Source organism: Coregonus clupeaformis, chromosome 15 (assembly GCF_020615455.1).
Source record: "Coregonus clupeaformis isolate EN_2021a chromosome 15, ASM2061545v1, whole genome shotgun sequence".
Classification (NCBI taxonomy): domain Eukaryota; kingdom Metazoa; phylum Chordata; class Actinopteri; order Salmoniformes; family Salmonidae; genus Coregonus; species Coregonus clupeaformis.
This window is the reverse complement of record NC_059206.1, coordinates 17,111,039-17,123,407: the sequence shown is the minus strand read 5'-3', so window position 1 is coordinate 17,123,407 and position 12,369 is coordinate 17,111,039. Positions and strand designations below refer to the sequence as shown.

The following is a 12,369-nucleotide window of genomic DNA, read 5'->3' as shown; positions in this document are numbered from 1 at the left end:
ATTTCACTGTACTTGTGGATGTGACATTAAAACTTGAAACTTGAGCTCTGTGAGACGTTCATAGCGATGGGGGCAGACGTTTTGATCAAGAGAGACCTTTAGAAAATATGCACATTTTCTCTAACATTAAACATACCAATATGTATTTTAGAGTTATAAGGAAGGTGAAATCTTATAGTTAGTCGTTAACTAGTCTGCATCGTGGAAATCCCAGAAGGCAAAAAACATTTAATGACGTCAATGGCGGATGACGTCATTGTCCTATTACATTACACTCCCTTCTGATTTGCCAGAAATCGTCCCTATTTCCGGTTTGTGATCCAAACACTTATCCGTTTTGAGCCGAAACAACTGTAGCCAGACTGATCGATAGACGACAACAACCATCATGGGAGAAATGGCAGAATTCACGGATAAATTTAGCTCTTTCACCATGACGCAGTTAAACGAGTTGCTTGAAGACGATGAAAAGTTAAATTCTATTGTCAAAGAAATGGACGAGGTAAGTTCCCATTGTGGTTTGCGAGCTAACGTTAGCTGGCTATCCCTAGTAACGCTAGTTAGCATCAAAATATATAGCTAGCTGTGCGCTTATGACTGTCGTCAGGCAGTCAACTCCCTTCTAGATGCAAAAAAAATGGCATTGAGCAAGCTCATCAACATCCACCTCATTGCCACAGCTGAGAAGCTTGCTCCTTGTACTGTACTCAACATTGGCACCTGTTTTGTGGATGCTCATGCTGTTTCCATATTTTTATTGTCGAATCAGTTTCGACAATAACCCTGTTTGTGTACATATGCCATAAATGGCATTGGCATTAGGCCACGAATGCCATATGATTCCCATTATTGCATAAGTAATGGACACACCCGGGTTTAGGAACAGATTTGAAAGGATCTGGTTTGTTTTGTTTCCTGTTCTATGGACAGGATCCACACAAGACAGCCAGTCATCAGCTATGTGGAAGGTGTTAAAAGTTGGGAGAGGTTTTCCTATTGACTAACCTAGGCGGAGGAGTCCATACTCCAGTGCAGCTCACCTCTTTAGTCAACGTTCTGATGCATTGAGCACACACAGCATCCCACATATTATTACAAGGTCAATGCTTAACCAAGAAACACCTTTAACAGCCTATTGACATCTGGTTATATGATGTCAGTGTTGTTTTCAGATACAGTACCAGTCAAAAGTTTGGACACACCTACTCATTCCAGGATTTTTCTTTATTTTATTTTTTTAAATGTTCTACATTGTAGAATAATAGTGAAGACATCAAAACTATGAAATAACACATATGGAATCATGTAGTAACGAAAAAAGTGTTAAACAAATCAAAATATACTTTATATTTGAGATTCTTCAAATAGCCACCCTTTGCCTTGATGACAGTATTGAAAATGTATGCACTCACTAACTGTAAGTCGCTCTGGATAAGAGCGTCTGCTAAATGACTCAAATGTAAATGTAAAAAAATGACAGCTTTGCACACTCTTGGCATTCTCTCAACCAGCTTCATGAGGTAGTCACCTGGAATGCATTTCAATTAACAGGTGTGCCTTCTTAAAAGTTAATTTGTGGAATTTCTTTCCTTCTTAATGCGTTTGATCCAATCAGTTGTGTTGTGACAAGGTGAGGGAGGGGGGGGGGGGGTATACAGAAGATAGCCCTATTTTGGTAAAGTCCATATTATGGCAAGAACAGCTCAAATAAGCTAAGAGAAACAACAGTCCATCATTACTTTAAGACATGAAGGTCAGTCAATACGGAAAATTGCAAGAACTTTGAAAGTATCTTCAAGTGCAGTCGCAAAAACCATCAAGCGCTATGATGAAACTGGCTCTCATGAGGACCGCCACAGGAAAGGAAGACCCAGAGTTACCTCTGCTGCAGAGGATAAGTTCATTAGTTACCAGCCTCAGAAATTGCAGCCCAAATAAATGCTTCACAGATTTCAAGTAACAGACACATCAACATCAACTGTTCAGAGGAGACTGTGTGAATCAGGCCTCCATGGTCGAATTGCTGCAAATAAATCACTACTAAAGTGGTGGTCCCATGTAGCTCAGTTGGTAGAGCATGGCGCTTGCAACGCCAGGGTTGTGGGTTCGTTTCCCACGGGGGGCCAGTATGAAAATGTATGCACTCACTAACTGTAAGTCGCTCTGGATAAGAGCGTCTGCTAAATGACTAAAATGTAAATGTAAAAATGTAAAGGACACCAATAATAAGAAGAGACTTGCTTGGGCCAAGAAACACAAGCAATGGACATTAGACCAGTGGAAATGTGTCCTTTGGTCTGGAGTCCAAATTTGAGATTTTTGCAGACATTCTCATTATGTAATTATTTGTAAGTAATCAATGTAAGTAATCAACATTTGAAGCATATTTGTTGGACAATTGCTCTTTTGGATGGTAATTTCAGAGAATTCAGTGTGTAAAAATGTAACTTTAATTTCCCCGCTGTAAAACAGTATATCGGCAGTCGGCAGATATATCGGTATCGGTAAGTTTTGTCCCCCCAAGAATCGGTAACGGTCCCAAAAAAAACATTGGTTTCACTGCCCTCAGAGCGATAAGAGCTCTCCTTTCTGCTGTGGCGTTCTGTAGATATAATAGCCTATGGGTTATCTGTCTATTACAGGTATTTAAAATGTGTTTGTAGGTTTGGTGAAGGGGATTATAAAGGTATGGTGTAATCGGTGTCCTCCATAAGAATATAGTCATATTTAATCTCCAGATGTTAGGTTTTGAGCTGGTTTATCCCTGACCTATAGGCCTACCCTACACACCACAGTCTGGGGGTGGGTTAGTCTCTCTGTCTGCATGTATTGTCTGTCTCAAGTACTAACTCACTTTCCCTCTCCCTCTCTCTCTTCCTTTGTGTGTGTGTGTGTTAGATGTGTGAGGTGCAGCAGGTGAAGGAGCTGACCCTGGTCAGTAACATCAGTCTGGCAGAACAGAACCTCCAACTGCAGCCCAGTCTGGACCTTCAGAAGAACCAGCTCACCTCACGCTACCGCCACCTACAGGAGCTCTACGATAACTACCAGCTACGCAAGTCCACACTCTGTAAGACCCCTAACAGGTCCACACCACCAAGTCCACACATTGTAAGAACCATAGTTAGTCCACACTACCAAGTCCACACTCTGTAAGACCTACAGGTCCCCCTCCCTTGACTTTATCCCCTACCAAGTCCACACTCTGTAAGACCCCTAACAGGTCCACACCACCAAGTCCACACATTGTAAGAACCATAGTTAGTCCACACTACCAAGTCCACACACTGTAAGATCCATAGCTAGTCCACACTACCAAGTCTACACTCTGTAAGAGTGCTAGCAAGTCCACACTCAATGATACACCTAGCTAGTCCACACTACTAAGGACAGTGTGCCTGTATACCAGTCTCTTTCTGTCTACATCTCACTCAGTGCACTCTGCTATCTGAAAGACCAGTCTTTCTCTCTCTGTGTTGGTAGCTGACTGTTCTCTACATGTCTGGCTGGTCTAGCCAGTTCAGTCACTTGTTGTTCCTAGTACTGGTCCTCTGTCAGTCGGGTTGTTACTATATACTGGTCCTCTGTCAGTCGGGTTGTTACTAGATACTGGTCCTCTGTCAGTCGGGTTGTTACTAGATACTGGTCCTCTGTCAGTCAGGTTGTTACTATATACTGGTCCTCTGTCAGTCGGGTTGTTACTAGATACTGGTCCTCTGTCAGTCGGGTTGTTACTATATACTGTTCCTCTGTCAGTCGGGTTGTTACTATATACTGGTCCTCTGTCAGTCATGTTGTTACTATATACTGGTCCTCTGTCAGTCGGGTTGTTACTATATACTGGTCCTCTGTCAGTCATGTTGTTACTATATACTGGTCCTCTGTCAGTCATGTTGTTACTATATACTGGTCCTCTGTCAGTCGGGTTGTTACTATATACTGGTCCTCTGTCAGTCGGGTTGTTACTATATACTGGTCCTCTGTCAGTCGGGTTGTTACTATATACTGGTCCTCTGTCAGTCGGGTTGTTACTATATACTGGTCCTCTGTCAGTCATGTTGTTACTATATACTGGTCCTCTGTCAGTCATGTTGTTACTATATACTGGTCCTCTGTCAGTCGGGTTGTTACTAGATACTGGTCCTCTGTCAGTCGGGTTGTTACTATATACTGGTCCTCTGTCAGTCGGGTTGTTACTATATACTGGTCCTCTGTCAGTCGGGTTGTTACTAGATACTGGTCCTCTGTCAGTCGGGTTGTTACTATATACTGGTCCTCTGTCAGTCGGGTTGTTACTATATACTGGTCCTCTGTCAGTCGGGTTGTTACTATATACTGGTCCTCTGTCAGTCGGGTTGTTACTACAGTGGGGGGAAAAAGTATTTAGTCAGCCACCAATTGTGCAAGTTCTCCCACTTAAAAAGATGAGAGGCCTGTAATTTTCATCATAGGTACACATCAACTATGACAGACAAATTGAGAGAGAAAAAAATCCAGAAAATCACATTGTAGGATTTTTAATGAATTTATTTGCAAATTATGGTGGAAAATAAGTATTTGGTCACCTACAAACAAGCAAGATTTCTGGCTCTCACAGACCTGTAACTTCTTCTTTAAGAGGCTCCTCTGTCCTCCACTCATTACCTGTATTAATGGCACCTGTTTGAACTTGTTATCAGTATAAAAGACACCTGTCCACAACCTCAAACAGTCACACTCCAAACTCCACTATGGCCAAGACCAAAGAGCTGTCAAAGGACACCAGAAACAAAATTGTAGACCTGCACCAGGCTGGGAAGACTGAATCTGCAATAGGTAAGCAGCTTGGTTTGAAGAAATCAACTGTGGGAGCAATTATTAGGAAATGGAAGACATACAAGACCACTGATAATCTCCCTCGATCTGGGGCTCCACACAAGATCTCAACCCGTGGGGTCAAAATGATCACAAGAACGGTGAGCAAAAATCCCAGAACCACACGGGGGGACCTAGTGAATGACCTGCAGAGAGCTGGGACCAAAGTAACAAAGCCTACCATCAGTAACACACTACGCCGCCAGGGACTCAAATCCTGCAGTGCCAGACGTGTCCCCCTGCTTAAGCCAGTACATGTCCAGGCCCGTCTGAAGTTTGCTAGAGTGCATTTGGATGATCCAGAAGAGGATTGGGAGAATGTCATATGGTCAGATGAAACCAAAATATAACTTTTTGGTAAAAACTCAACTCGTCGTGTTTGGAGGACAAAGAATGCTGAGTTGCATCCAAAGAACACCATACCTACTGTGAAGCATGGGGGTGGAAACATCATGCTTTGGGGCTGTTTTTTCTGCAAAGGGACCAGGACGACTGATCCGTGTAAAGTAAAGAATGAATGGGGCCATGTATCGTGAGATTTTGAGTGAAAACCTCCTTCCATCAGCAAGGGCATTGAAGATGAAACGTGGCTGGGTCTTTCAGCATGACAATGATCCCAAACACACCGCCCGGGCAACGAAGGAGTGGCTTCGTAAGAAGCATTTCAAGGTCCTGGAGTGGCCTAGCCAGTCTCCAGATCTCAACCCCATAGAAAATCTTTGGAGGGAGTTGAAGGTCCGTGTTGCCCAGCGACAGCCCCAAAACATCACTGCTCTAGAGGAGATCTGCATGGAGGAATGGGCCAAAATACCAGCAAGTGTGTGAAAACCTTGTGAAGACTTACAGAAAACGTTTGACCTGTGTCATTGCCAACAAAGGGTATATAACAAAGTATTGAGAAACTTTTGTTATTGACCAAATACTTATTTTCCACCATAATTTGCAAATAAATTCATAAAAAATCCTACAATGTGATTTTCTGGAGAAAAAAATTCTCATTTTGTCTGTCATAGTTGATGTGTACCTATGAAAATTACAGGCCTCTCATCTTTTTAAGTGGGAGAACTTGCACAATTGGTGGCTGACTAAATACTTTTATTCCCCACTGTATATACTGGTCCTCTGTCAGTCGGGTTGTTACTAGATACTGGTCCTCTGTCAAATAAAATAAAATAAAATTTTATTGGCCACATGCGCCGAATACAACAGGTGCAGACATTACAGTGAAATGCTTACTTACAGCCCTTAACCAACAGTGCATTTATTTTTAACAAAAAAGTAAAAATAAAACAACAACAAAAAAAGTGTTGAGAAAAAAAGAGCAGAAGTAAAATAAAATAACAGTAGGGAGGCTATATATACAGGGGGGTACCGGTGCAGAGTCAATGTGCGGGGGCACCGGCTAGTTGAGGTAGTTGAAGTAATATGTACATGTGGGCAGAGTTAAAGTGACTATGCATAAATAATTAACAGAGTAGCAGCAGCATAAAAGGATGGGGTGGGGGGGCAGTGCAAATAGTCCGGGTAGCCATGATTAGCTGTTCAGGAGTCTTATGGCTTGGGGGTAGAAGCTGTTGAGAAGTCTTTTGGACCTAGCACTCCGGTACCGCTTGCCGTGCGGTAGCAGAGAGAACAGTCTATGACTAGGGTGGCTGGAGTCTTTGACAATTTTGAGGGCTTTCCTCTGACACCGCCTGGTATAGAGGTCCTGGACTCCTGAGTGGCGCAGTGGTCTAAGGCACTGCATCGCAGTGCTAACTGTGCCACTAGAGATCCTGGTTCAAATCCAGGCTCTGTCGCAGCCGGCCGCGACCGGGAGACTCATGGGCGGCGCACAATTGGCCCAGCGTCGTCCAGGGTAGGGGAGGGAATGGCCGGCAGGGATGTAGCTCAGTTGATAGAGCATGGCGTTTGCAACGCCAGGGTTGTGGGTTCGATTCCCACGGGGGGCCAGTATAAAAATATATATATATATATTCACTAACTGTAAGTCGCTCTGGATAAGAGCGTCTGCTAAATGACTAAAATGTCAAATGTAAATGGATGGCAGGAAGCTTGGCCCCAGTGATGTACTGGGCCGTACGCACTACCCTCTGTAGTGCCTTGCGGTCGGAGGCCAAGCAGTTGCCATACCAGGCGGTGATGCAACCAGTCAGGATGCTCTCGATGGTGCAGCTGTAGAATTTTTTGAGGATCTGAGGACCCATGCCAAATCTTTTCAGTCTCCTGAGGGGGAATAGGCTTTGTCGTGCCCTCTTCACGACTGTCTTGGTGTGTTTGGACCATGATAGTTCGTTGGTGATGTGGACACCAAGGAACTTGAAGCTCTCAACCTGTTCCACTCCTGCCCGTCGATGAGAATGGGGGCGTGCTCAGTCCTCTTTTTTTTCCTGTAGTCCACAATCATCTCCTTTGTCTTGGTCACGTTGAGGGAGAGGTTGTTGTCCTGGCACCACACGGCCAGGTCTCTGACCTCCTCCCTATAGGCTGTCTCATCGTTGTCGGTGATCAGGCCTACCACTGTTGTGTCGTCGGCAAACTTAATGATGGTGTTGGGGTCGTGCCTGGCCATGCAGTCATGGGTGAACAGGGAGTACAGGAGGGGACTGAGCATGCATCCCTGAGGGGCCCCCGTGTTTAGGATCAGTGTGGCAGATGTGTTGTTACCTACCCTTACCACTTGGGGGCGGCCTGTCAGGAAGTCCAGGATCCAGTTGCAGAGGGAGGTGTTTAGTCCCAGGATCCTTAGCTTAGTGATGAGCTTTGAGGGCACTATGGTGTTGAATGCTGAGCTGTAGTCAATGAATAGCATTCTCACGTAGGTGTTCCTCTTGTCCAGGTGGGAAAGGGCAGTGTGGAGTGCAATAGAGATTGCATCATCTGTGGATCTGTTGGGGCGGTATGCAAATTGGAGTGGGTCTAGGGTTTCTGGGATAATGCTGTTGATGTGAGCCATGACCAGCCTTTCAAAGCACTTCATGGCTACAGACGTCAGTGCTACGGGTCGGTAGTCATTTAGGCAGGTTATCTTAGAGTCTTTGGGCACGGGGACTATGGTGGTCTGCTTGAAACATGTTGGTATTACAGACTCAGTCAGGGACATGTTGAAAATGTCAGTGAAGACACTTGCCAGTTGGTCAGCACATGCTCGGAGTACACGTCCTGGTAATCCGTCTGGCCCTGCGGCCTTGTGAATGTTGATCTGCTTAAAAGTCTTACTCACATCGGCTACGGAGAGCGTGATCACATAGTCATCCGGAACAGCTGGTGCTCTCATGCATGCTTCAGTGTTGCTTGCCTCGAGCGAGCATAGAAGTGGTTTAGCTCGTCTGGAAGTCTTGTGTCACTGGGCAGCTCGCGGCTGTGCTTCCCTTTGTAGTCTGTAATAGTTTTCAAGCCCTGCCACATCCGACTGAACGTCAGAGCCAGTGTAGTACGATTCAATCTTAGTCCTGTATTGACTCTTTGCCTGTTTGATGGTTCGTCGGAGGGCATAGCGGGATTTCTTATAAGCGTCCGGGTTAGAGTCCCGCTCCTTGAAAGCGGCAGCTCTACCCTTTAGCTCAGTGCGGATGTTTCCTGTAATCCATGGCTTCTGGTTGGGGTATGTACGTACGGTCACTGTGGGGGACGACATCATCGATGCACTTATTGATGAAGCCAGTGACTGATGTGGTGTACTCCTCAATGCTATCTGAAGAATCCCGGAACATGTTCCAGTCTGTGCTAGCAAAACAGTCCTGTAGCTTAGCATCTGTGTCATCTGACCACTTTTTTATTAACCGAGTCACTGGTGCTTCCTGCTTTAGTTTTTGCTTATAAGCAGGAATCAGGAGGATAGAGTTATGGTCAGATTTGCCAAATGGAGTGCGAGGGAGAGCTTTGTATGCGTCTCTGTGTGGAGTAAAGGTGGTCTAGAGTTTTTTTTCCTCTGGTTGCACATTTAACATGCTGGTAGAAATTAGGTAGAACGGATTTAAGTTTCCCTGCATTAAAGTCCCCGGCCACTAGGAGCGCTGCATCTGGATGAGCGTTTTCCTGTTGATTTTATGGCCTTATACAGCTCATTCAGTGCAATCTTAATGCCAGCATTGGTTTGTGGTGGTAAATAGACAGCTATGAAAAATATAGATAAACTCTCTTGGTAAATAGTGTGGTCTACAGCTTATCATAAGATACTCTACCTCAGGCGAGCAAAACCTTGAGACTTCCTTAGTATTTGATTTTGTGCACCAGCTGTTGTTTACAAATATACACAGACCGCCACCCCCTTGTCTTACCGGAGTCAGCCGTTCTATCCTGCCGATGTAGCGTATAGCCCGCTAGCTGTATGTTATCCATGTCGTCGTTCAGCCACGACTCGGTGAAACATAAGATATCACAGTTTTTAATGTCCCGTTGGTAGGATAACCGTAATCTTAGGTCATCCAATTTGTTCTCCAATGATTGAAGATTGGCTAATAGGATTGATAGAAGAGGCAGTTTACTCGCTCGCCGTCGGATCCTTACAAGGCACCCCGACCTACGTCCACGATATCTCCGTCTCTTCCTCATGCGAATGACGGGGATTTGGGCCTTGTCGGGTGTCTGTAGGATATCCTTCGCGGCCGCCTCGTTGAAGAAAAAATCTTTGTCCAATACGAGGTGAGTAATCGCTGTCCTGATATCCAGAAGCTCTTTTTGGTTATAAAATAATAAAAATAAATAAATAATTAGTCATTTAGCAGACGCTCTTATCCAGAGCGACTTACAGGAGCAATTAGGGTTAAGTGCCTTGCTCAAGGGCACATCGACAGATTTTTCACCTAGTCGGTTCGGGGATTAGAACCAGCGACCTTTCGGTTACTGGCACAACGCTCTTAACCACTAAGCTACCTGCCGCCCTATAAGAGACGATGGCAGAAACATTATGTACAAAATAAATTACAAATAACGCGGAAAAACACACATAATAGTACAATTGGTTAGAGGGCTGTAAAACGGCAGCCATCTTCTCCGGCGCTGTTCTATCTGGTCGGGTTGTTACTATTTACTGGTCCTCTGTCAGTCGGGTTGTTACTATATACTGGTCCTCTGGTTGTCACTACATGGCCACGCTAGAAAGAAGGGAAGCACAGTGCCCTTCTAAACACAGTTTCCACCACCAACCTAACCCTAAACTTAACCCCTAACATTAACCCCAAATCAAGAACAAATAGCTTATGTACTCTGACAACAATTTTCTTTGTCCTTTCTAGCATGGCCATCTAGTGACTACCCTGTCAGCCAGCTGTTACCTGATACCCCTGGCTTTCCTGTACTCAATGCTGCTTAGTATCCTCTGAATGCCCCAGCCAGCCAGCTACTGTATTCAGTCCCATTACATTCATGTTCTGCCCCAGGGATCAGGTCACAACTTAGATTCAGGACAGTGATTCACTGTGATGCTTAGTGTGTTTTAGTGTATTCTAACCGTTTCTCCCTCTTCTTTCTCATCTCTCTCTCTTTCTCTCAGACCATGGTTCAGGGAACAGCTCTCTGGACATTCTGCTGGCTCTGCTGCAAGCTGAGGGAGCCAAGATAGAAGAGGAGACTGAGGTGACACACAACAATACACTCACAACTACACCTACACTAGAATACACTCTCACAGACACACACACACATACCTATACAGACATGTACACACTCCTACACGCACAAGAATGCTTACTCTCTAGGGTATTTTGTGTTGGTGTGTGTATGCTTGTGTGAATATAACTCTGCTTTGCTGTCCCTGTGTAGAACATGGCAGACTCGTTCCTGGATGGAGAGCTGCCTCTGGACTGCTTTATCGACGACTACCAGCGGAGGCGCCATCTTGCTCACATGCGCCGTGTAAAGATCGACAAACTCAGAGAGCTGGTGCTGAAGGGTCTCACTAGACCCCAGCAGACCCCCACCCAGCCCAGCCGACCCCAGGACTTCCCCTCTACTCCCTCCCCCTACACCAATGGAGCTCTCTCCCCCCAATCTACACAAGCTGCCCCTCAGCACAGTGGCCTGTCCTACCCAGTCGCCCCCTATCCCGCCATGTCTTTCCCCAGCCTGACTCCTACAGGCTACCCCAGCAGCCCCTACATTCCCCAGCCCTACCCTCAAGTCCCCCAGCAACACCCCACCTCCCCCTCCCCATGCCTGCCCCCCCGAACTGGCTTCATCATGCAGTGAGGGGAGGGGGGGGGGGGGTCTAACACCATGGATGATGACCCTACCTACCTTTGACCTGTGGAACACTGGAGGGGGAGCGTTGACCCAACAATGAGTGTTGGTGACCTAACCAATGACCGCCCCTGTCAGTAACACACAGGGAAAACTCCTGAGAGGCTCCCTGCTCCCTCAGAGACTCAGTCCAGTAGCTACAGCCTGGACGGTACGTTAGGGGTTGGTTCTCTTTTAGGTTTTTATTCCAAGACTAGCTTTCTGATTCATCTTCTGAAGACATAGGAAAATCTAACTCTGTCTGACTGGTATATATGCTGTGTATCAGCTGTGGTAACTTGCAGTGTGGATGAGAGATATAGTTGTTTTTGTAAGCTAAAGGTTTTTAAATTTCCCCTCTCTGTGACTGAAGGTGGTGTCTTCCTGTGCGCACACATGCGAGTATGCGTGAAGTTGTGTAACTCCAAGGTCGGGGGGAGGTGGTGGTGTCATAACATAGTTAACGCTAAAGTTCATATTCTTCTAAAGGAAGGAGTCTGGTATCGTCATAAATATAGCTAGTCCATGAACAACTACTCAACAAATAGATTTCAATTCAATGTATTACAATGGCATATAAATGTATTGAAATCTACTATTAGGTGCTTTCCTATTCATTGGTGGAGGTTCTTTCCAGCAGGTAGGATGCAAGTCTAGGTGTAAGAAGTTATTATGGGAACAGAAGGCTAGGAATATACTGTGCTATTTTATAAGGAAAAAAACATTTAGTGGTGGATTTGAATGACCTGCCAAAGATGTTCTCATCTTTCCTACTACCCACTTGGCGCTTTATTTTAGTGATTGTTTTGTATACCGGTATAAGAGGTAGTTCTACCCCACCTAACTGGAAGATGGATATGTAGATTAGATTAAATCTTATGGAAAGATAACCATGCATCCTAAATTCAGTCGAAGTTGTCATGTGGGGAAAAGAGATTTACAGCTGGCTGTACATCTACAGTGGGCTTTTCCCATTTGTGCTCACACAAGAGCTCACCTCAAGGAAAATGCACATGGGGGTTCAAAAATGAAATGGTGCTGGAGAAACATTTAAAATACGAACTACTTCAGTCGTCCCTGGTACTGTACATCTGATCTACACTCCATAGGAACGAACATTCATGTTGTAATGCTAGACTAACAGACTGGTTGACTTCCCCACTTTCCATCCGAATCAATAAATGTTTTATAACCAATACTAAGGTGTTCTATGCCTGATGTCCCAGTTGTCTGTGTTTGTTGCCATCAACTGGACACAGTGGGTAGTTGAACTATTCTATACAGATATAGTTGAAT

The 12,369-nt window shown here is 45.1% G+C and overlaps 1 protein-coding gene across 1 annotated transcript; it reads left to right on the top strand.

Moving 5' to 3' along the window:
* Positions 1–313: 313 nt before the first annotated feature.
* On the top strand, positions 314–12,271 carry LOC121582688 (vacuolar protein sorting-associated protein 37B). Its single transcript, XM_041898681.2, has 4 exons — positions 314–502; positions 2,899–3,070; positions 10,349–10,431; positions 10,618–12,271. Exons 1-4 carry the CDS (start codon positions 389–391, stop codon positions 11,041–11,043), a joined length of 795 nt encoding a protein of 264 aa, XP_041754615.1. The 5' UTR covers positions 314–388; the 3' UTR covers positions 11,044–12,271.
* Positions 12,272–12,369: the final 98 nt, after the last annotated feature.

What these genes read in the sequence shown, in the direction of transcription:
- LOC121582688 (XM_041898681.2), top strand. Translation starts at nt 389, where the DNA reads ATGGGAGAAATGGCAGAATTCACGGATAAATTTAGCTCTTTCACCATG. An exon ending in GCTACGCAAGTCCACACTCT is followed by an intron (nt 3,071 to 10,348) that starts GTAAGACCCCTA and finishes TCTTTCTCTCAG; the next exon opens with ACCATGGTTCAGGGAACAGC. An exon ending in AGATAGAAGAGGAGACTGAG is followed by an intron (nt 10,432 to 10,617) that starts GTGACACACAAC and finishes GTCCCTGTGTAG; the next exon opens with AACATGGCAGACTCGTTCCT.